Source organism: Panicum virgatum, chromosome 5N (assembly GCF_016808335.1).
Source record: "Panicum virgatum strain AP13 chromosome 5N, P.virgatum_v5, whole genome shotgun sequence".
NCBI lineage: Eukaryota > Viridiplantae > Streptophyta > Magnoliopsida > Poales > Poaceae > Panicum > Panicum virgatum.
Genome location: NC_053149.1, coordinates 45558614 through 45582115, shown reverse-complemented (window position 1 = coordinate 45582115; position 23502 = coordinate 45558614). Strand labels below are relative to the sequence as shown.

The 23502-nt window shown below is 46.1% G+C and overlaps 4 protein-coding genes and 1 long non-coding RNA gene across 6 annotated transcripts; 2 read left to right on the top strand and 3 right to left on the bottom strand.

The window, feature by feature from the left end:
- Nucleotides 1-5456: 5456 nt before the first annotated feature.
- On the bottom strand, nt 5457-6458 carry LOC120673061. The gene is made up of 2 exons (XR_005674490.1): nt 6054-6458; nt 5457-5936 (listed from the first exon to the last, which is right to left on the bottom strand). It is a non-coding gene; the product is annotated as an uncharacterized LOC120673061 (long non-coding RNA).
- Nucleotides 6459-6793: 335 nt separating this feature from the next.
- LOC120673051 (protein SPA, chloroplastic-like) lies at nt 6794-8197 on the bottom strand. Its single transcript, XM_039953739.1, has 3 exons — nt 7712-8197; nt 7487-7635; nt 6794-7351 (listed from the first exon to the last, which is right to left on the bottom strand). Exons 1-3 carry the CDS (start codon nt 7874-7876, stop codon nt 7309-7311), a joined length of 357 nt encoding a protein of 118 aa, XP_039809673.1. The 5' UTR covers nt 7877-8197; the 3' UTR covers nt 6794-7308.
- A 5765-nt stretch (nt 8198-13962) lies between these two features.
- Nucleotides 13963-16246, top strand: LOC120673035. The gene is made up of 2 exons (XM_039953720.1): nt 13963-14129; nt 14781-16246. Exon 2 carries the CDS (start codon nt 14893-14895, stop codon nt 15829-15831), a length of 939 nt encoding a protein of 312 aa, XP_039809654.1. The 5' UTR covers nt 13963-14129; nt 14781-14892; the 3' UTR covers nt 15832-16246.
- A 1566-nt stretch (nt 16247-17812) lies between these two features.
- On the top strand, nt 17813-19327 carry LOC120673046. 2 transcript variants are annotated; one of them, XM_039953731.1, is made up of 4 exons: nt 17813-17951; nt 18043-18288; nt 18398-18665; nt 19003-19327. In XM_039953731.1, the coding sequence occupies exons 2-4, from the start codon at nt 18157-18159 to the stop codon at nt 19173-19175; spliced, it is 573 nt and encodes a 190-aa protein (XP_039809665.1). In that variant the 5' UTR covers nt 17813-17951; nt 18043-18156; the 3' UTR covers nt 19176-19327. The 2 variants fall into 2 exon arrangements, with proteins under 2 accessions (XP_039809665.1, XP_039809666.1); XM_039953732.1 differs by having other exon boundaries at nt 17829-18288.
- Nucleotides 19328-19396: 69 nt separating this feature from the next.
- LOC120673042 (acyl-protein thioesterase 1 homolog 1-like) lies at nt 19397-23003 on the bottom strand. The gene is made up of 9 exons (XM_039953727.1): nt 22826-23003; nt 22555-22666; nt 21274-21310; nt 21003-21072; nt 20717-20821; nt 20218-20368; nt 20032-20114; nt 19842-19935; nt 19397-19747 (listed from the first exon to the last, which is right to left on the bottom strand). Exons 1-9 carry the CDS (start codon nt 22848-22850, stop codon nt 19660-19662), a joined length of 765 nt encoding a protein of 254 aa, XP_039809661.1. The 5' UTR covers nt 22851-23003; the 3' UTR covers nt 19397-19659.
- Between the last annotated feature and the right edge of the window lie 499 nt (nt 23004-23502).

Sequence of the window (23502 nt, the reverse complement as noted above, 5' to 3'; positions counted from 1 at the left end):
CGAGAGTGCGTGCGCCGAGATCGTATCATCCATTCATCCTAGTAGTAGTAGCCGGAACGAACAGCAATGCCCACCGCCCCGCCCTTGCACGGATCGACCCGAGTTGACCATGCGCGCCACGAGAAGGGCAACCAGATGTTCTCCAACCCTATCTTCTCCAGGCTCGCGACGTCTCGTCCCCCTCCACCGAGCCCGTTCCGGGCAAGCAACATGCAACTTCCCCTCCTTCCCTGCGGGTGGACAGTAGCACGGTGCCGGCAATAATAAAAATGCAAGAGCGACCCGACGACGGCATGAGAAGGGCGGCAGCGTCAGGGTGCGACTTGAGATCGTGTAGCATGTCGGTTAATTTTCTGGCAATTGCTCATTGTGCCCTCTAGACTTCGACAAGAGAGGGGACACCCGTGTCTTTCTTCCGGTGCCACGAATGTGACCTCACCTTATCGCAAGAAGATGGGGAAGAAGAACTTGACCTCACCATTTCGGGAGTACTTGCTTGAAACCGGTTTTTCTCTCGCCTTTCGACAAGAGGTGGGTATCGTGCACTTGAAAAGTTGAAAATAGTTTCTAAGACAAATTCATAGGTTGGATTCTATTAATCCTGGGGGGGCTTTTTTGCTGGAAATGGCTAGCTACTACAGGTCATTCAGGGGGGATTCTATTGGGAGTCAAGAATGACATCCTATAAATAGAAGATTGGGAGGTGGATGAATTCTTTGTTGGAGCTACCATAAGACACAGAAAAATGAATTTCAGATGGGACTTTCTCACTATTTATGGTCCTGCTAATCATGATCTTTCTGAGGAGTTCATTCTTTCCCTTTCCAGAAGATGTGAGAATGCCAGCCTACCTCTTGTCATTGGAGGTGACTTTAATCTGATAAGAACTTTAGATGATAAAAGTACCAAAACAGGCAGTGAGAAACTAATGAAGCTTTTCAATGACTTTATTGAGAAGTTTGACCTGAGAGACTTACACAGAGGGGGAGGCAAATTTACTTGGACTAATAAGCAAACCAACCCCATTCAGAGTAATATAGACAGAGTGTTGGTTAGTACTGAGTGGGAGGAAAAATAACCTATGGCAACTCTGTCTGCCCTGACAAGAATAGGCTCTGGTCATACACCTTTACTGCAGATGATGGGGAACAGAGAATCCAAAGACAGAGACAATTCTTCTTTGAAAAACAATGGTGCAAGGAAGACAACTTCCTTCAGGTGATTGAATCCAAATGGAATTCAGTCAAGGAAAGATAGCCTTTACAAGCATATTCTATGGATAAATGGCATAGGGGGGTTTCTGCCATCAGACAATTTTTAAAAGGTTGGGGGTGCAATCTGAGAGGAGAGTACAAAAGAAGGAAGACTGAGCTTCTGATTCAGATCCAAACCCTAGATACACAGGAAGAAAGGAGACATCTAAGTGAGGAAGAATCACAGAAAAGGGGGATTTTGAAGGAGGATCTGGAGCATCTGATGGAATTAGAAGAGCTTTACTGGCAACAAAGAGGTGGAGAAAAATGGGTTTTGGAAGGAGACATGAACTCTTCCTTCTTCCACCTGGTAGCAAATGGCAGGAAGAGGAGGAAGGCCATCATATCTTTGGAACATGAGGGGGGTACAATTACAGAACCTAGTCAGATCCAGGAAGCAATTTATACCTATTATAAACAATTATTTGGGAAAAGTCATCAAAGGAAGGTATCTTTGACTACAGAGGTTTGGGAGAACAATAGGAAATTGACTGAAGAGGATAATGAACTATTATGCAGACCTTTCACAGAGGAGGAGGTCAAAAGAGCTGTGTTTGATATGAAAGAAAATACAGCCCTAGGACCTAATGGCTTTGGAGTGTATTTCTACAGACAATGTTGGAATATCATCAAAAATGAGCTAATGAGCATGATTAATGATTTTTACATGAACAATCTTGATATAGCAAGGTTAAATTACGGGGTGATCACTCTGATCCCAAAGGTGCAAGATGCTAATGATGTCAAACAATACCGACCAATCTGTCTGTTGAATGTGAGTTTTAAGATCTTCACCAAACTTCTTATGGATAGACTATCTAAATTTGCTGGTGAAATCATTTCTCCAAACCAAACAGCCTTCATCAAGGGGAGATACATAGTAGATGGTGCTGTAATGCTACATGAAGGGGTTCATGAACTCCACTCAAAAAAGATGAGGGGGGTAGTTTTTAAGATAGATTTCGAGAAGGCTTATGACAGCATCAACTGGTCTTTTGTTGAGGAGGTAATGGACTAGAAAGGTTTTTCCTCTAAGCTGAGGGGCTGGATCATGAGCACTATTAAGGGGGTAGAGTTTGTATCAATATTAATGGACAGAATGGTCCTTATTTCAAAACCCATAGGGGGCTGAGACAGGGAGATCCCCTTTCTCCCTTGTTCTTCAACCTAGCAGTAGATGCTTTGGATGATATGCTTACTAAAGCAAAAAAAACAAGGTTTAATCAGAGGGGTGGTCCCACATTTGATCCAAGGGGGGCTTACACATCTCCAATATGCAGATGACACTGTCATACTCATGGAAGGAGACAAGGACTCAGTCAGAAACCTGAAATTTCTACTATACTGTTTTGAATGGATGACAGGACTCAAGATCAATTATCACAAGAGTGAAGTGGTAGCCTTTGGTTATGAGTCACAGGAACAACAAGACATTGCCAATTGGCTGAACTGTAAGCTAGGCAGTATGCCCATGAAGTACCTTGGCTTCCCAATTAGTGATACAGCACTACACAGTGAAGCCTTCAAAAGTATAGTGGACAAAATGAGGAAAAAATTACAACCTTGGAAAGGCAAACTTCTTTCTTCAGGAGGGCGCCTTGTGCTGACAAATTATGTTCTCAGCAGTATGCCTACATACATGATGGGCATCTTTAATATTCACGAGGGGGTCCATGCACAAATGGACTCGGTCATGAGTCAATTTTTCTGGCGGGGGGATTGTATTAAGTTTAAATACCACATGATCAAATGGGAGAATGTTTGCTTACCTAAGGATTTTGGTGGTCTTGGGATCACCAATACTAGATTGTTAAATGAAGCTCTTCTCCTAAAATGGGTGTGGAGATTATATAGAAATGATGAGGGAGATTTCTGCTGTCAACTCCTTAGGAACAAGTACCTAAAGGGCAAACCGATCTCTATTTGCAAGGGGAACAAAGGATCCTACTTTTGGAAAGGACTCAACAAGATTAAACATCTGATGGATTGGGGAGCTAGCTTTTCTGTAAATAATGGCAAAAGTGTTAGATTCTGGGAGGATGTTTGGATTAGACCGATTCCTCTTAAGCTAGTCTTCCCTAAATTGTATGATTTCAGCTATACTAAAAATTGCACAGTTAATGACTACAGAGTGGGGGGAGAATGGAGGATACCTTTCAGAAGATCTCTCGGAGTAGCAGAAGTCAGACAATGGGAGGATATGTTAGAAATGTTAGGAGAGATAAGTTTGAATGATGATGAAGATCAAATCTTTTGGGTCCATGAAAAGGCTGGCAATTACTCCACAAGGTCAATGTACAGAGCCAAGCTGCATAGGGGGGTGAATACACAGATGCAAAGAGTGTGGAGTAGCAGATTACCAATGAAATTAAAAGTCTTTGTGTGGTTAGCAGTACAAGATAGGTTGCAGACAGGGGTGGAACTGAGGAAGAGAGGTTGGAAAGGAAATGCCCGGTGTAACTTGTGTGGAAGGCTTGAAACAGGGGATCATATTTTCTTTGATTGCATCACTGCTAGATTCACTTGGGCTTGCTTCAAGGAAGCTCTGGGGTGGGATAGAAGCCCGATTAGTTTGCAGGATTTTATTTTTTATCATTGGCTTCTTGTGGGGTGTTTGAACAATAATACAAAAGTTTTTCTTCTGGCTGTAGTTATGTGGGCTCTTTGGACCATTCGCAATAAACGAACCTTAGCGGGGCAATTTGTGCGCTGTCCTTCTGACATTCTCTTTAAAATACATTCTTTCCTGCAGAAGTGGAAGGTACTGTTGAGGGGTATTGACCATAGCAGATTGGAGGAGTTAGCTGCCCAAGTCAAGAGCTGGGTGGAGTCGTTTCTGGAGAAAATGAAGACTGTCGTAGTGGATGAGAACCTTTTGTAATCAGGCTGTTTAGGCCTTCTTTTTTTCTCTTTTCTTTGTTTCTGAACGATCTGGTCTACCCAGTCGTCGCTACTTTGTAATACATTTTCTTTAAAAGCCGGGTTAACCCTGTTTCGAAAAAAAACAAATTCATAGGTGTATCTTCCTCCAATTTATTATATTTGCTCAAAGGCTCGGGAGACTAGGGCCTTTCAAAACAACTAGTCAGGTTGGCGCGCTACGCGCGCCTGTACCAAAAACGTGGATCTAAAATATTAATAGAAAGATATTATCCGTTACTATGTTCGAAGGAACATCGTATCGATGTATTGAGTTAGATCTAAAAATTACAGTAAAGCGGGCATAGTAGTTTTGACTGAGAGCGCGCCAATCTCAAGCATTGTAGTATAGAGGTACAGGTAATTTTTCCTTAGGAATTTTTTTTGTGTCAGTAGGTATAGTTTAATTACTTTAGTAGGAAAAAAAGTAAGATTAGAAATGAATGAACAGTTTAATTATATTTTGTGGGTTTACGGAGGGAAATCAAAACCCAAGAAGTAGTACAACTACCACATGTAAATATAGTATACAAAGTTTAGTTATTATTTTTGTATGTAGGAAGTAGTTAAATATATTTTGTATTGTCAAATAATGGGAGGAAAATATTTTTTTAAGATAAAGAGACTAACTTAATAGAATCGTGGGTCCCACGTGGGTCCCGCCTGAATAGTACATGGGTCCCACGTGGGTCCCGCGCTGAATAGTACGTGGGCCCCACGTGAATAGTATGTGGGGCCTGCATGAACAGTGCATGGGCCCCACGTGGGGCCACGACTCATGAGCTTGCTCCGATTCTTGGCCCTTTAGTATATGTACTTAACTAGGGCCTTTTTGTGATAGCTCCAGACTCTAGCAATGTAGCACGTAGGATCCGGAGCCCAAGGAGCCACAATTTGTGGCTTCACCAGCTTCTGGTGTTCTTCTTCTGGGAGGGAGAAAGAGGATAGAGAGAGAGAAATAATTTCCATATGCTTCAATCTTGAAGCAGTTTTGACGTTGGTCATTTGGTAGAGCTCCTCCTGAGGTCGGCGGCGGAGCTGTTGCAAGAGCTCTACCAAAGGGTGCCTTACTTGTGAATGAAAAAAAAAAACCAGTGATTCATGTGGCTAGTACTTGCTGGTACGTGCACGGTGCACCATGCCCCTTAGTTTTTTCGAGGGCCAAGGCCAACATCACCAACCAATTTTGCAGTTACATTGTACAAGCAAAATGACTACCAGCACACTTAAGCTTGGGTTTATTAGGTTCACAGGCAAGTAGACTAAAAAGAAGCGAAGAAGAGCTTTCTGCAACTGCAAGACACATAGATTATAACTGCAAACCACAGGGCGACCCTTTTGTTCAAGATAAGCTGCACACGTTTGTACGGCATCTTTCTGGTTGCAAGATTAGATGCATGGGGAACACATGACACTTCAGGGTGGAAGATACTTATCTTCAGCCATACACGCCTGGCAGAATCCAAGAACAGTTGACCACCAGGCACCACCAGGCCCATGATTGTGGCTGGTGCTGATTTGTTATAAAAGAACAGTACTGCTGACTGGTTGGTGACTGCTGCTGATTTAGTATGAGAGAACAGTACTGCTGGCTGACAAGCCAAACGAACAGAGCGAGGAGTTGCTCACACCTCACAAAATAAGCCAAGTTGAAGCAATATCATACATAGGTATCAAAAGGAGGTTACCATGAACAATGCGGGCAATAATTTTTTGATGTCACTGGTTGGCAGGTCAAACTGCATACTTGCACTATAGGAACCCCTGTTATAGTTTCCAAACAAAAAGAAAAACTCTATCATTTTTGGGGAACTTCAGAAACATCTTAAGACAGGAATGCAAGCAGAACAAAAATTGTTTGGAGGGCACACAATGGCATACTTTATGCAACGCAGCATTTTAGAAAATGCAACCGAATAACTGATGTCAGCACAAAGAATAGAAGTGTGGACATCTGTATGACTTTGCTGAATGAACCACCCAAGGAACACATCTGCATTAAACAAAAAATGGAAGAGGAAAGAACAAGGTTCTTAAGTTACAATATCAGAACAGAATGTCATATCTGTGTGATGTTTATCTCATAGTCTGCAGCCTACACTAAATTGTTTATTCATGGTTGATGTGGCTCCTCATGTTGTAATGCCACTAAACGCCTGACGGCTTCCATGTGGAATTTGTTCATCTTGCAGACAGGATTGCTATATTAATTTTCTTTCCAGACACTAGACAACATTGTTCAGACTATTCTGGCACGACCAATACTTTGTGTCTACACCTTCAAGTCTGAAAACAAGAGATAAGGTTCCTGTCAGTATTAGTTGAACAGGGCATCTTTCATTTCCTTCACCATGTTAGCTTCTTTATCTCAGAGATGAGGTCCTTAAGAATTCACACATCAGACTCAGATTAATTGGCCAAATCCCAGAGACAAAGAGACATTCTGACCAGGGGCGAAGCCAGGCACAAGTTCACCGGAGTCATGTCTATCAAACAACGGGTCATCAAGCACTATTAACAAGTATGAACAGTGATTTCCTTTGCATTTTACAAAATTCGTTGGGGTCGGCGGACCCAGTGAGAAGCTGCAGCTCCACCCCTGACTCCACTAAGAACGAGGAAAAAAAAGGATATCAGCTGGTTAAGATCTTATATTGGTCTTCAATTTACATTCAAAAAACAAATCATTGCCTCCGTGATCTTGGCTTGTCCACATGGTCGATAGGAGGGACTCCATCACAACTATATCTACATCTATCCTTGAAACAACTGAAATCTGTGCTTCTGGCACATGACTACATGAGGGGAAGTTCATTCCCTCTCAAATTTAGCAAAGCCTGCAAAGGGTGCATGAAAGTAACTTCACTTTCACCAGTTGATCTCTTAGTTTTAGTTGGACCTTGGAAGCGCATTTTCTGTTCCCTAGCCAGGAATTACCAGAAAAAATAAACACTCAATTTAATCATCCGTCAAGTAGACCCTAACAGCAAAACAAATCAGATTTGCTTTACTCGTTAACGGCTAACATTCAACTGTAACTCTTAATTGCAACTCCCCAACTATCTACCATCTCCATCAAGAGCGAAAACTGACAGTGCGAGAAAAGGTCACCTATCAAGATAAGCACCTTGCATCTTCAAGCGCAACCTCTTCCCAGGCAGTTCAAGCAGCGTTGCACCCTGAAAAAAAAAGGGGGGGGGGGGGGGGGGGGGGAGGGGGAGGGGGGGGATCCATATCATAACCACATTACCACAAGGATGGCAGGAATCCAACAGCAGCGACCGAAACAGATAATCCTGCAGAAGGGGGTTAACCTGGTCCCATCGCAGGTAGGGCAGAGGCATGGATTGACGAACACCGGATCGTGCATCGGAGACCACTCGATGGTGGCGCTTCCCCGGCAGAGCCTGCACGCGTAGGTCCCCTTCCCCTCGCAGGCACCGCACGGCGTAGCGAACTTCCTCTGACAAGGTGCTGGGGTCAGTGAGTCGCATGGCAGGCGGCAGCAAAAACGAAAGGATTGAAGGGCTCGCGCGAACCTGGTTGGCGTCGGAGAGGGCGCGGAGGGAGCGGACGCCGACCGAGGCGGCGGCGGAGAGGAGGAGGAAGCCGCCGCCGAGGTAAGCCGCCAATCGCCCCACCGACTGCAGCTGCCGCCGGACACGGTCGCCGGCGCTTCGTCGCCCTCCGCCTCCGAGCTCCATTGCGCGGCGACTGCAATGCTGGTGGTGGTGGGGCCGCGTGTGTTATCCCTCCCGGCCGTCATCGAGCTGGCTGGCCTAACCGCCCACCGTTGGGCCTTTGATGGGCCCACAGGCCCATGGACAAATTCAACCCAAGAACGCCCATAATCCACCATAACAATCACCAAAAAGAACTCTCGATGAATATGGTACTCAACAGTCCATATTACTCAGGTAAAATGGGTGACTGGTTGACTGTAGATAATAGGTAGGAGCAGAGGCTTATGAAATACCTCGTATACAACTTTACCATGTATGCTATGGTGATATCGCAACCAGTGGCGGACCTAGCCGTCAATCTTCAGGTTTAGACTTTAGAAGCAAGAAAGAAAAGACAAAACTGATGATTAACTAATTGGTACTAATACGGACAGGCACTGGTGTGCATAGGGTCATAGGGGTGGTTAAAGGTCTTAAAATTTGAGCTAGATATCTAAGGGCCGGGCTCTTTTTTTTTTTTTTGAGCTAAAACTATATAAGGATCAAGCTAGATTGTGAAGAGACCACAAGGGTCATGATCCGTTACCAACCCCAGTGTGCAGTAGTACTAATAATATCCAGACAAACCAAATGAACTACTTGATGAAATTAAATACATGAGAAATATACATTCATCCAGCCATGCAGATGTGTAAGAGTAATGTGTATGCAGTAAATATAGGCTACCATCCTTCATGCATGAGCACCATGCAGGATCCATTGGAATTTTTTCCAGGACAAGGGGGCCGGAGCCCACTAAGGCCCAAAGAGGCTCCGCCGGTGCTCACCAGTTGCATACACCTCAAATATATTAGGATAAGAACACTGGTAGAAGGTGACTATGTTACAATGCTTGCAAAGCAGGCTTGGAGATTACTCAGCGAACCAGATTTTTTGTGTGCAAAGGTACTTAGAGCAAGATATTATCCTAATGGAAGATTGCTTAATGCACAGCTCAAAAATGGAAGTTCTTATACATGGCAAAGTGTGATGGCGGGTCTCCAATGTTTCAAGAAAGACTATATATGGAGAGTAGGAGATGGCACCCAAATAAATATCTGGGATGATCACTGGATTCCAGGGAGTCACAATTTAAAGATTCTAACACCGAGAGGGTACAACATTTGGTGAGCTTATAAATGCAGTAAACATGACGTGGGATGAAGATTTGGTGAGATCAATTTTTTGGTCAGTTGGTGCATCAAGGATTCTACGGATCCGGATCCCTATAACTAGCGGAAGGGAGGATGTCGTGGCGTGGCATTAAAACCAGAATGGATTATTTTCAGTCCGATCAACATATCACTGTCAATGGGAGGAAAATTATGGGTAGAGACACTATGCCTTGCAAGCTGGCAGTGTGGGAAGAAATCAAGTGTGGAAGAAATTGTGGAAACTGCAGATTCCAGGGAGGATCAGGATTTTTGGATGGCGTGCTCTACACAGACTGATCCCAGGTCGGACTATCCTTGCAAACCGCTATATAAAAAACACAGGAGGTTGCCCTCTGTGCCCGAACGAAGCTGAAGATATCAAGCATATACTCTTTACGTGTGGAAGAGCTGAGGAGGTCTGGAGGGCCTTGAGCGTCTGGGATTTGGCTGCCCAGTCTATTGACGTCGATAGATCGGGTTCGGTCGTCCTAGAGGAGATAATTCGGATAGGTGAACAAGTCTGTTCGATGGACGTTGGCCTGGCGGAGATCATCTTAACTAGGGGCTCGTACATCTGGCGGGGACGTCGGCAGTTTGTTCACGGTGAAAATATTCAAAGACCCTCCAGATCGGCCCTCTCAATTGCTGCACTAAATAGAAACTATAAGCTAGCTTTCAAGAAGGGAGCAAAAAGGTGCATATGGGATGGCAAAAACCTCTAGAAGGCATAATTAAGGTAAATGTTGATGCATCATTTGATGAGGATGTCGGGTACGGAAGCATAGGAGTTGTAATTCGAGACCACTCAGGGGGGGGGGGGGGGGTGATTGTTGTTGCACACAGTTTTGTTCCCCATGTGGCCATGTGATAGATGCGCCTATGACTAAAGTATATGCACTGAAGCAAGGTCTTTTGTTAGCCCAAAACATTTGAAGCAATAGAATTGTCGTGCAGTTAGATTGCATGGAAGTTGTGGAGATTATGAAGGAAGGAGGTTTTTCAGCAAATTTGGCGGCTGCCATTTACGATGAATGTATTACTCTCTGGTCATGGTTTCAGGAGATTTCTATTGAGCATTGCAGTAGAGACTCAAATGGCGTTGCACACGAGTTGGCAAGACGAGCTTTGCAAGCAACGACAAATATGGGACGATGAGCCCCCTAGTATCATTCGTGAGTTTATAATAAACGATGTATCCATCTTGAATTAATAAAGCTCGTGTATGCTTGTAAAAAAAAGGTGACTATGTTACAAGTTGTAGTTCACATACTCTGATTTCAGTGACAAAAAGACAGCGGGAACATTTAGGCCCTGTTTGGCATAGTTTCAGCTTCTCCTGAAGCAGCTTTTCTGGTGAAGCAGTTTCTTTGATGAAGTTGAAACTGTTCTCAAAATTATTTGGTGAAATGTGGGCCTGCAGGAGAAGCTGGGCGAAGCTATGATTTCTGGCTGCTCCGCCCCAGTGTAAGCTGGAAACAACTTCACCAGATGCTTCATGGATGAAGCTGCTAGCAAAGCACCCGTTTGGCACAAGTTCATATAAAGCTGCCCATAAAGTTGTGTCAAAGGGAACCGTAGATGCAGAAGCTCCAAAAGGGTACATTAACAGTGTGGCGACCAATCATACGCGTAGCTTTTCATTAGACTACTGGATAGTAGTATATTCTTATTGAAGAAAACTATTTTGACACAACAAAGGCTGGCAAGATGGTTTATGCTTTGAGTTTGGTCAAACTCTTAAACACACGGATCATTACTGCGCCCTAATGTCTAGTTGAGGAGGCAAATGGGAGACCACCGATGAATAAATGATAAACCGATATGCATACCCACGTTCCATGGTATCATAAGAATATACGCTATGAAGTCAGTGGCGGATCTAAAGGAGTCCAGGGGGGCTCGAGCCCCCATACTAGCTGCCACCTCTATTAGAAATAAGCGGAGTTAAAAACGGAGAAGTGAAGGGAGAAGAAGAAGAAGAGGAGAAAGGAGGTGAGAAAAGAGAAAAAAAGAAGGCTTCAACTCCCTTATTGCTGTGAGCTGGATCCACCCCTGCGTACGTACTGATCCATCGAGTAGCATGCAACCAGAGCCAACATGCACTAGCTTCTGCTTCGATCCACCCCTGCGTACGTACTGATCCATCGAGTAGCATGCAACTAGAGCCAACATGCACTAGCTTCTGCTTCGATCCACCCCTGCGTACGTACTGATCCATCGAGTAGCATGCAACCAGAGCCAACATGCACTAGCTTCTGCTTCTAGCACTAAAAAGGAGAGCTAGTAACAAGTTGAAGCATCCACTGCCACACTGCCAGCCAGCCAATACACGAGCTAGATAGATTGGACACTATCCAACTGTACCATGGATAGCCATGCTTGCTGTTGTGGTAGTGCTAATTGTCAACACTATGAGTTTTGCACTTCACTTCGCGTCGATGATGACCAACAGCGACATGCTCCCAATCCTCACCATTGTGGTGCCACCGGCTGTGGTGGATATTAAGGGGGCTAGGGGCTCTAAGGGGGGGCAAAGGGGGCTCGAGCTCCCCTATCGGCTACCACTTCCACTAGGATGGGGGAGCTAAAGGTGGAGAAAGTGAAGCGAGAAAAAGAAGAAGAGAAAGAAGGTTAGAGAAGAGAAAGAAGAATATAGCTGTAAGCTGGATCCACTCCTGTAAGAGCAGCTCCAGCATTGGAATTTAGGAGGTGCTCTGGAGCTTCTGACAAAGATCCTCTATATCCATACGCGGGGAGAGAAGGGTGTTACGAAGCCTCACGTTAGCCTCGCAGCTTCATTTTGCACCGAGTGCTACAAATAAAATAACATATTTTGAATGTTCGAGCGAACACTGCCTGGCTACCGTGACTCCGCCACCTGGCTCGTGAGGGCTTCTGGCTGGACTTAACGTGCTTCTATACGCTGGAGTGTTTTGTTCCATGAAGCACCTAGATGTCGTGTCCAAGGTTAGCACTAGCCATGGGTCTATACGCTGCAGCTACTCTAATGGAATGGAATTGTAAGGTCCTGTTTGGTTACCATAAGTCACCCTTGATTTATGTTGGTGATTTATTTTAAGTCATTTTCGTCACATTCTGATTGGTTGTAGTGACTAAAGTGAGTTAATGTTGTGAACAAAGACCATTATGCTTCTAATTAATGCTAATTTGATACCCCTGGCGTAGGGGGGAGGCCAATATGTTCCTTCAAGGCTAGTCTCAGTTGGAAGTATCATCGCACAGTTACCAAGACTGTAAACTAGGGGTAACCAAACCGGAGGAGTGTCAGAGCACCCGCAGTGGGGTGAAAAAGTGATGCTTGGATAGGAAAGAGAAGATTCGAGCATCGATTTTGCCACTGCACCAACCGATGCTGAGTTTGAAAATCTAGGCACCGATGCTTGTTCAGTCCTCGATGATGAGTTGCCAGAAGTGGGCAGAATATTATTTTTCTTGAAGATTAAGTACCTTACCAACGCAGTTTGTGCACTGTGTGATTCAAAAGCTATAACACAGTTGAGTAAAAATCTCGTATTTTATTGAGAGGCGGAACCTACGATACTTTTAAGCATCGATAGCTCAACGCTACGGTGAAAAAAAAAATTGAAGCATCATTGCTCTTTGTCAGTAAGGTGATGTTTCAAACCTCGGTTACACTATGGATGCCCGCATGGTGATGACATTTTCTCTCACATCCTATGACACTCAACATTCTCTCTCTTGTGCTATGTCAGTAACTTTAATGCTCATAAGGCTAGTCTCAATGGAGATTTCATAGTATTAAATATCATCAGTTTTGCTGATATGACAAGGAGAGAGAAGGATGAAGTTCCATAGAATATGGGGAGAGTTTCGTCACCATGAAATTTATTTGATACAGTTACCTAATTCACAGTCTAGGTAATTGTGCACTGAGACTGACCTAAGCTACCCTTGAGTGATTTATGAATTTAGGTCCCTCCAATTCATTTTAGTACCTATAAAAGAATCTCAATAGACTTAAACGGACTTCAAGCGGGATGACTTCAAATAAATCAGAATAACAAAACAAGAGTTAAAGCTAATTGTGAAAACAGTCAGTGAATGCGAAAGTGAAAGACTTTTTTTTTGCCAATGTAATGCCGCCGTGCCGTTGCTCTGCCGTTGCTTTATCGGGAGGTCGGTAGTTTGAATTTTGAAAGCTCGCCATGAAACTACGATGGAGGCACCAGTACGAGCGGCAGGTTCGTTCTCCCCGTCTAGCAGGGCCCTGGTGCGTAGAACGAGGGAGAAAAGTTCAAACAAAAGCATCCGACGCCCATGGGGCCCCAGTTTAAATGCTCCCCACCCCTCGAACGTACCCGCCGCTCGTTGCCCTGAGCCTGGCCCCACAAGAAATTATTCCACGCCCACTCATTTCCAACGCGCATTCACCCAGGCGCACACCCCACTCCAACTACCCATAGATCTGCCACGCCACCCGGGCCCGCAATTGAGTGCCTGGGACCCACTTGTCATTGACGTCGTCGTATATCCTGCTCCTGGAGAGTCTGGTAGGCGTAGCCAGCGCTCGCTTTACCGTTCCCGTCGCGGCAGAGGAGCAGGCCCGGGCAGGTCGCACTCACACCCAGGCCGCTGACGTGGCGCCGCCCGGACCCTCCCTCGTCGGTCGGTCACCTCACCGGCTCACCCGCTCTCCCACGGTCCCACCACGCCACATGATCCACGAACCGGCGCCCGCTCCCCGGGCCCTGCGCGGCCGCGCCCCCACGCTCCGGGCTCCGGGAGCCGACAGGCGGGCCCCAGCCCGCCGGCCCACGGTGAGGTTGGTTCACCCGAGGCGGCGCCGTGGCCAACAGGGACGACGCGGAGCCGGGCCTAGCCAACCACGTCACCGTCCACGTCACGCCCACCTATAAAGTGGAGCGAGCCACCACCCGACCGGACCCCTTGGCCCCGTCTCGTTTCCTCCTCCTTTCCCTTCCCTTCCTCCCCATCGCCTCTGGCTTGGCGTCTACCCGGCGCGACCCGGACCGAATCCGAGGCCGCCGCCGCCGCCCCCGTCGGTGCTGCCCTCCCCGCCGCCGGCTCCCGTGGACACGGTAAAACCTCCTTCATCCCCTCCCCGTCCACGGCGCCGCAGTCGAAGCGGCGGCGCCGGGCGCGGTCTCGCCGCCGGCGCCGATCTGGGCGTCGGCGGCGTTGACCCCGGCCGATTCGGCCCGGGCCTTCGTTGGGCTGCGCGACCTGCGCCTGCGCGCGCGATTACTGGGAAATTTTACTCGGCTGTGGGACTCTCGAGCGGATCAGTTGAGGACATCAACTTCTGCGAGATGCTTACGTCCGTGAGCCCCCCCGTCCTGAGGAGCAGCGATTCGTAGAGCTTGGTAATTTTGAGGAGTCTTCTCAGATGTGGCGTCCTCCAAAGTGGCTACCCATGTCTTATTCTTCGGGAATCGGACTACTGGACAGGATATTTACCGATTATGCGTGCGCCTTCTAGAGGCGTGAAATCAGAGTTAGTAAAAAAAAAGTTTAAATCAGAGTTTGCTTTGGCGACGAATCATGAGTGAATACTGTTTAAATCAGAGTTTCTTTTCTGCAGGCAGGAGATAAATACTGTTTAAATCAGAACTGTTCAATCCTTGTTTGCTCATTATGTATATGTATTGTATGTGTATGAAGGATACGGGACGCTGTTGCTTGCGATCTGATTCAATTAATTCTTCTTTCTATTGTGATTTCCTTTTCAGAGTTTGGAGTAAAGAAACCAACCTTGCATCTGTGTTCTGTCTGTGCCGCTTTCCTTTGGATTCCAGAAAAAATTTCGAACAAGCCATTGCATCTCACTGACTTGAGGTAATTATGCCAAAGGACAGGAGCTCCCGCGTTTCCTCCTACGAGAACCGCCGGTCTCGTGCCTCTCCATACTTCTCATCACCATCGCATGGACGGAGTGGTTGTTCTCGCCGGTCAGAAGAGTCTTCCGCGGCTGCTGCAGCAGCTGCAAAGCAGGCTGCAGAGTGGGAGGAGGTCCGATGCCCTGTGTGCATGGACCACCCGCACAATGCGGTCCTGCTGGTCTGCTCTTCGCATGAGAAGGGCTGCCGCCCCTTCATGTGTGACACAAGCTCGCGGCACTCCAATTGCTACGATCAGTACCGCAAGGCCTCCAAGGATTCCTCCAAGGATTCTGCGGCCGAGTGCAGTGAGTGCCAGCAGCAGGTCCAGCTCTCTTGCCCGTTGTGCCGTGGGCCTGTCAGTGATTGCATTAAGGACTACGACGCAAGGAGGTACATGAACTCCAAGGTCCGATCATGCACTACAGAGTCATGCGAGTTCAGGGGTGCCTACCAGGAGCTGAGGAAGCACGCAAGGGTGGAGCACCCGGCGGCAAGGCCAATGGAGGTAGACCCTGAGCGGCAGCAGGATTGGCGCCGAATGGAGCAGCAGCGGGACATTGGGGACTTGCTGAGCATGCTGCGTTCAGGGTTCAGCAGCAGTATTGAGGATGACAGCAGCGGTGTTGGAGCCACAGAAGGAGAAGAGGACATAGCCGAGAGGACTCCAGCCTCAATAACAATGGTCTTCATCATGCCGTCAGGTGGTTCGATCATGCAGTACTTGACTGAGCGCAGCAGGGCAATCATTGTGGTCAGTCGGCGGCGAGCAAGCAGCAGTGGGGGTGACGCTGAAGCCCAAGCTCCAGACGGCGAGGAAGGTGATGACCCTATGCCATCGGCAGATGCATCCTCCGGTTCACAGCATTCTTATGAAGAAGCTGATGGTGACCCTGCACAATGACACATGTAAGCTGGAAGGTGTCCCATGGCGTCCTCGTGACCTGAAGATGCATCCCAACGTGGTATGTGTTGATTTCGCAGCACAACATGCATACTGTACCTCGTGCTGGGGGTAAGAAACATGGACGCTGATGCCTCCGAGGCGCAGTCAGGACATTCTGCCTACGCGGGAGGAGGATTGAGGGAATCAACAATGCAGGGAAGGGTTCGAAACCGTGGTGGATCATGAGGTTGGTCTGTAGTGTCCTTTCTGATGTATCTGCCGAGGTTTGTAGCAATGAAGAAAAGAAAACAATTGGGTGGTTGTATCTATCTGTCTGAATGGGTTTCCATTTCCCTGCGTTGTAATTACCTTATTATCACATCAAATGGATTTGTCCCGAACTAAGGAATCTGATCGTACTTGCACTGGATAATATTATCTGTTCCTTGTAGTTGGGTTTGCAGCTGTCCTGCTTCGAAGAGTCTGAAGGCACTGCTGCTGCAGCAATCGCTAATCGTGTGTACTGTCCTGAAGCTGTTAATGACATTTTTTGTTAGGAAAAAGCCATCTTGGTGACTTCATTGATTATCAAAAGTTGTTAGATCCTCTACGATCCAACTAATGATAAATCTGGGCCTCGTCGACCCAATTAGTCTTATGCCAAAAGCAAAAGCGAGCTGTTATTGGCATTGTTTTGTTAGGAAAAGCCATCATGGTGACTTTATCGATTACAAATAAAATTGTTAGATTGTCTACGATCCAACTAATGATAAAAACTCGGCTTCACGGACCTAATTAATCTTGTGCAGAAAAAAAAGCAAAAACGAGCTATAATGACATTCTTGTAGTATTTGTAAGAGGAGCCAACTCTTACCAGTAACCATAGCTGTTACGACTCAACTTGGAAGGAGGAAGCCTCCGTAAATAAAATGCATGCAGGTTTGGAAGTTGTACTAGTGTCAGCTCAGAAGAGTTCCGTCCCATCGGGGACCGGCAGGGGCGTCCTTGGGCCCCGTGTGGGCTGTGCGACCACACGGGCCCTCAAATTTGAAGGGCTTCTAAAATATGAAGCACACCTTAGCATATAGTAATATAGGAGGCTTTAATTTCATGAATTTGCAGCCATTCGGTGAAAAACAAGGTCCAAATTGCTAGAAGTTGAAACGATCGTGGCCTTCCAATTCCTGATTCCTCTCGGCCCACACACGCATCGCAAAACCTCAAACTGATGCTTCGGTTTCCTCTCTGACGCAGCCGGCATCGCCCAACACCATCGTGTCGCAGCTGGCGTCATCGCCATCGCGTCGCAGCCGGCGGCATCGCGGACGCGTCCAAGTAGAAGACCTGCTCAGCATCGCGGCCCCTGCGTCCGGACGTCGGCGAGTACGACCTGCTCGTGCCAGTGCCCAGAGCCCCTGCCGCCCATCCGATTCCATCGCAGGCTGTTGCTGTTGTCTGTTCCATCTCCGCATTGCAATTGGTTGCAGAGTGAGAGACACTCGACGGACAATGCAGAAGGCTTAATTCCAAGAGTAAGACTTAATTCCTTATTATTTTCTTCTTTCCTCGTTTAATTATGTTGATATTTTTGTCTTGATGATTAAAATACATCTATTAATTTTGTTCTGAAATTCTAAAATTTTTGAAGCGACATGATTGCTTTCTAAATGCAAGTATTGCACGTTGAGTTATGTTAACTATTCCTGTGACTGTTGCATCAGCGGAACGAAGCTTTATAAAATTGAAGCTAAAGTCCTACTTGCGTTCTACAATGACACAAGAAAGACTCAATGATTTGGCTATGATAGCACTTGAGAGTGACATGCTAGAGAAGATTGATTATGAGCGCATCATTGAAGATTTTATTTCAAAGAATACTCAAAGAATAAAGTTCTTCGAGTGAAGAATAGGTACGATAATTCTTAAAATATCTCATTTATATATTACTTGTTACTTTTGTTTAATTTTACTATACTACTAGACCTCATCTTAGCATTTCGCACTGGGCCCGGGACGCCCCTGGGACCGGCCGCCGGCACCTATCTGCTGTTGCTCTGCTCGGGCCATCGCCTCGCCATGGACGAAGATAAAGAGCAGAGGCCAAGCTGCAACTGCAAGAAGACCACCTGCCTCAAGCGGTAAGGAATCCGGTGAGCTTCTACTCGCTCTTCTGCTTCTTCTCTGCCCAGCTCACGATCAGAACTCCCCCCGTCGTCCTTGCCGTTGCAGCTACTGCCAGTGCTTCCAGGGTCACTTTTTCTGCTCTCACGCCTGCAACTGCAAGGGCTGCTGGAACAGCGAGCACAGGAGAACCTTCGTGGAGGAGCACGCCGAGTTGAGACAATGAGACTCAAGACGAAGCCCGGCGCGCCCCAGTCCAAGGACTCCGCGCTGACGGCGGAGCAGAGGGTGCATGGCAAGGGCTGCACCTGCAACAAGTCCGGATGCAAGAAAAACTACTGCGAGTGCTTCAAGGTATGCTATATGGAAAACCATTGGTCTCTGATGGCTCTTGCTTGCTTGCTTGATTCTGATGATCGTGTGCTGCTGCTCAAATCACGTTGCTTGAATTGTGGTTCTGAAGAAACAAGTTGCGTGCACCACGAGATGCAAGTGCCAAGGGTGCGAAAACAGTTACGGGTCAGGAGGGAAAGGGCTCCAGGAGAACAGCGATCCGGGTAGACCGTCTGGAAAGCCTAATGGAGAACCTGGCGGTGGCGATGGATCACCTGGCGGTTCCGGCGAATCCGCGGTGGTCATAGACGAGGAGTTGCTGCGTCCAACAGAAGCAGGAGTGGCGGAAAACGTTGCGGCCATTGACGACCCTTCGGATTCTGGCCCATGTATTCATGGTATGCTCATGATCTGAACATTTGTTGTGATTTTGTGAAATGTGATTTGCAGTCCTTTTACTGTTCCGGATACAAAAAAAGTCGAACTTAATACCAATTTGGTTATAGTAAGATAGAACAACAATTTGATGGACTAGATCTCCCGGTGATATGTTCATAGGTGTTCTTGCGATACATTGTAATAGCATAAAAGACTGTCGTCAAATGAATAAACGATGAACTGATGTACATTAGGTGCCATGTCAGACTGTCGTCAAATGAATAAACGATGAACTGCTGTACATTAGGTGCCATGTCAGTGTTCTGATGTTGTATTGCGGTTGTGCATCGCTCTTAGGTGGCATTTACATCTACCAGAACTCTCAACCCCAAAGGAATCAGGGGCCTGTGCAGGCAATCCTGACACATGAAAAACCAACGACAACGAGAAGGATTCCGAAGCAAGTTGAGATTGATGAAGCTGCTGAAATTCAGAACATAGGTAATAGGTATGATTGCACCTGGCATTAGATATCCACCTGTACAATTTGTAGGCTTGTAGCTTGTTCCACTATTTAGTGATTTAGTGTGGTACTTAGCTAGTTAGCTATAAAACCTTCCCTAGTTTGATCAGTGTAATACTTGCACACTGAAGCTTGGATATATGCTACGTGGTTCCATTCTTAATCCCTGTCTTTGGATGATTACGGGAAATATGTTCTGTTGCAAACTCACATTATATAACTCCAAAATGCAGTAAAGTGATCTGGAGCCAACTGTATTAAAGGATACTCAAGAGCATTACTACTTATGTAATCAAACAAGCAATACAATACTACATTACGGGCATTCTCTTTAGTGGTAACAAGGTACATTAAGCACATGGGGTTACTGCCTACCAAGCCATGACAGTCACAACTCACAATTCACATAACCTATCAACCTTCTGCATATTGTCAATACTTCTTTCTATATCTCACTACCAAAGCCATCGCACCGCCAGCATGTTTTCGAGTTAGCCACGAGATCGGTCAAGCCCCAACCTTGAGCTGAGCCACTTGCTGACATCGTCCATTTCTTCAGGGATGGTATAGTGACCAAGTCTGCACAAAAAACATCATGTGAGTTCTGAATCTCAGAACAAAAAAAAAGAATTGTTAAAGCGTCGATGACAAAATTGAAGAATATCAATCTTACCCATTGTAGGCTTTGAAATACGTATACTGGAACCCTGAGGATCGCAGAATCTCAGCCGACCTCTCACCATTCCTGTAGGTGACAACCTCATCGGCTGCATGAACACAAAGAAATAAACCATTTTTAGCTCCTTACAATTTTTATAGATTCAAATTTAAACACATCCACTACGAAATATATCAATGTTCACCTCTTCCATGGTTGAGCAGGATTGGCAACGCAGAAGCTCTTCTAAGTGCAGTCTGTGAGCTCTCAATTTTGCTCCTTAGGGTCCTGAACAAGTAGGCATAAAAACATTACAACTCAGAACATCAAGAAAACGTCATTAGCAATTTAGCATTACCATTTTTCCAAAATTAGAAGGCCTAAGTCATACCTAGAGCAAGGAAGCCATCCACTTAAACCGACGACAACACTGAGGGTGATCGGATAGGCAACGCCATTTGTGAATCTCCCATGAGCATAGCATGCAGCAGAGTGAAGGGCAGCCGCAGCACCCATGCTGAATCCTCCGATCCCAAGCCTCACTGGCATTGCAATTCGGTCACCATTAACGACATGACTTGTGATTAATTTACATTATTGGAATTGCACAAAGAATGATAATTGTATTCTTGGTGAATTGGTATATACTCAGCTAAAAATAAAATTGCACAAATTCTCAGGGAAAATAGAAGTCAAAGAATGATAATTGTATTCTTGGTGAATTGGTATATACTCAGCTAAAAATAAAATTGCACAAATTCTCAGGGAAAATAGAAGTCAAGTAGCTGATCTACGGCTTATAAAGTATTAGTTTTGTTTAGCGCTAGACTGTTTATATTTATGTGATTTCCTTTGTCTCGCTGCCATTATGTAAAGCCTGAAATTAGTACCATCGGATGGCTCAGAGGACAGTAGGTTTGCGACATGAGCTGCTGAAGCATCAAGTCCTTCGATATCATCACGGCCATCCAATGAAGTCTCCTCCACATCGAACCCTGTTTTAGTTTCAGAGAAGAAATAGAGAATCAGTTCTTGCTCAATAATTAAAAAAAAAGAAGTAATACCATCTTTGTCTCAGAATCTGCAGCCAAGTGGCAGCATAAAAACAGCCTATAAGCTTAGGAAAGCAATGTTACAGGGTTTGAGCCAAGTCAAATATAGAGTTCAGAAACCCACATGCAGTGCAAGGGAATCCACCGAAAGCCGCAACAGGCCGTGTTGGCGCAGTAGGGCAAATCCATTTGATCTGTACAAGGATGGGATGAGTTCCAGAGTCTGTGAACTTAGGAATGCAGGGTCAATTCTATGGCTATCCTAGCAAGCTGGATAAGTTTTATTACTCTGAAGATAACAGAAGTTCTATATGTAGATAGGAGAATAGGTAGATGTCTGTATGAAACTATGAATAATTCAATTGCAAAAGTGAAAGTGTAGCATGGTTTCTTACATTGGGCAGTGGAAGAGAATCCAGGAGCTGGGACCAGCTGCAAATGGGAACAAAAATGAAACGGATAAGGAAAATAAGTTAGGCCAGTGTTTCAAGTACTGCAGCAAGCGAGCAACTAGTGAAGATATTTTAGTTGTAGCTTCTCTGAAATGACATCTTCAACATTACATATTGAGGGGCTCTAGGAGCACATATCCATGTAATTTAGTTTCTTTTGGGTTTTTCTTGAACCCTACTGTCTAACATTATGGGGCAATAAAATACTTAGGTTAGTCGTGAAGCATGACGTTTACTCGGTATTGATTTGAAAAGCACGCGCACAAGTGGGGAAAGAACAATTGAAGCTGACACTTTGGACAGTTTGCACATTGATATTGAGGGAAATAAAGCGAAAATTCATGCCAGCATATTCCTTTCTCTGCTCCAAAAACTCAGAGAGCAGGACAACACCAGGAAATTTTCAGTAGTTTAATGCCACATCCACAGAGCTGAGGTGCTCGATGCGTTCTGCTTGTTGGCAGACAGAACCTTGCATGAGCTAACCCACAGCTTTGCAACATTAGTTTAACATGTATTCTTCCCGCATCCAAAAAAAAAGAAGCTTCTATTTAACGATATTTGAGCGTGTCAGTTTACGCGCTCGCTGTTTTATAAGGAAAAAAATACAACACACAGATCCTATCTTGATCATGAACATTATGAAGCTTTGCATAGTGCTCCTCTTATACGGGATATGTATGAACAGTTTTCCTTTAATTTTCGGAAAGAGTGGCGCGATGTCAGCTTCTGCTTCCTTCCCCCCTCTTGCTGTACCGGAAAAAGCGAAGGGTTCGTTGTTGTTGTTGTTGTTTGTTGGGTAGCGAGGCATATAGCAGTGCAAGGGAGATCGCCAGCTTTGGAGCAAATCAAATCCTAGGAATATATGCATGCATGGACGCGAATGGTGAGGCCCAGCCAACCATTTCTAGCAAGGGGATGCGAATAAAGCGGTGTGGAGCAGTGCATCTGCATCAACATCCGCGGACAGCCTAACCTAGTTCATTCCCCCATGTCATCTCACCGATCACGTCGATCCACCCTGCCCGCCCTACCTTCACATGTCCTTGTTGCATTCAGACTAGCACCAAAAACATCCAGCTAGCTCTATCTGGTATCTAATCTGATAATAGTAGTAGAAGAACTTTGCTGTTTAATTGGTTGATCTGTCACCTCTGAGAGAGATTGTAAAGGAGTAGTAGCAGTGATCACTGATGATCAGCAAGCATGGTTTGCTTCAGTTACCTTGCGCCATTGTCGCCGAGGCCATGGAGCCACACAATGGTGGCCTGGTGCCTCCCCTTGGGCCTCACCACGTAGGTCCTGCCGTACTCCAGCCGGCGCCCGCCGCGCCCGCCTGCACGCACGCATCAGTTTTTATTTTTCCATGGCCTGGTCAGTTATTAGGTTGGCCACACTCATCATGCAGCGAGTAGCCACCAATCCACCAATGCATCGCCATGGAGCCAGGCACGCGAGACAGAGCAAGGAATGGGTTGCTGAGAGAGGCACGGACCGGACGAGCTTCCCCCGTAGCTCATGGTGGCGCCTCCGCTGCAAACTGCCCTGAACTCCGCCGCCCGGCGAGCCTCTGCGAGCAGAAAGAGAAGCCGGCCGGTGATCGACGAGCACGCTGGAGTAGTGAGAGCTTGGGGCTTTGTTGGTGGCGTTGCTGTTGCAAGTACGAAGTGCACAGGCCCGATTGATCTATATTTATAGTGCGAGCGAGCTCGGCCGGGGGCGGCGCCGAGACGAATAATTAATATGAGCAGCCAGCCTGAACCCTGAGGCTGCTGCTGAATCCGCACCCGGTAACAGCTGGCGCCCGGGCGGTCGCCATGCGTCGCCGCTGGCCGTCGTGCGATGCGCAGCGAATCCGGGCGTCGCGTGGAAAAGCAAGAACCGGGATCGCTGCAGCTGAGCTAGAGCTGAGGTCTTCTTCGGTTATACACGAATTCATCCGAACCGGAATGAAAAAAGTAATAAGAGATATAACAAGAGACCAGTATTTATTTTAGATTGGAAACCAATTGCAATAAAATAAATTTATGATAGCTACATTAAAAAACCGGAAATCAATCTATAAGTTTAGAATTGTGGAATTAATCCCGATACCTATTATGGGTCTATTTTGTTGCAATTAGTTTTCGACCTGGAATAGTCTCTGTCATGACTTTTATTGTTTCGATCATT

Excerpts from the sequence above, each read along its gene's own strand:
- LOC120673046 (XM_039953731.1), top strand. The coding sequence starts at position 18,157 with ATGAGACTCAAGACGAAGCCCGGCGCGCCCCAGTCCAAGGACTCCGCG. Across the intron at positions 18,289-18,397 it reads ACTACTGCGAGTGCTTCAAG|AAACAAGTTGCGTGCACCAC; the intron begins GTATGCTATATG and ends GTGGTTCTGAAG. Across the intron at positions 18,666-19,002 it reads TTCTGGCCCATGTATTCATG|GTGGCATTTACATCTACCAG; the intron begins GTATGCTCATGA and ends CATCGCTCTTAG.
- LOC120673051 (XM_039953739.1), bottom strand. The coding sequence starts at position 7,876 with ATGGAGCTCGGAGGCGGAGGGCGACGAAGCGCCGGCGACCGTGTCCGG. Across the intron at positions 7,636-7,711 it reads CCCTCTCCGACGCCAACCAG|AGGAAGTTCGCTACGCCGTG; the intron begins GTTCGCGCGAGC and ends GCACCTTGTCAG. Across the intron at positions 7,352-7,486 it reads CCTACCTGCGATGGGACCAG|GGTGCAACGCTGCTTGAACT; the intron begins GTTAACCCCCTT and ends TTTTTTTTTCAG.
- LOC120673042 (XM_039953727.1), bottom strand. The coding sequence starts at position 22,850 with ATGAGCTACGGGGGAAGCTCGTCCG. Across the intron at positions 21,311-22,554 it reads CTCGGCGACAATGGCGCAAG|CTGGTCCCAGCTCCTGGATT; the intron begins GTAACTGAAGCA and ends TCCCATTTGCAG. Across the intron at positions 21,073-21,273 it reads ATTCTCTTCCACTGCCCAAT|ATCAAATGGATTTGCCCTAC; the intron begins GTAAGAAACCAT and ends ATCCTTGTACAG.
- LOC120673035 (XM_039953720.1), top strand. The coding sequence starts at position 14,893 with ATGCCAAAGGACAGGAGCTCCCGCGTTTCCTCCTACGAGAACCGCCGG.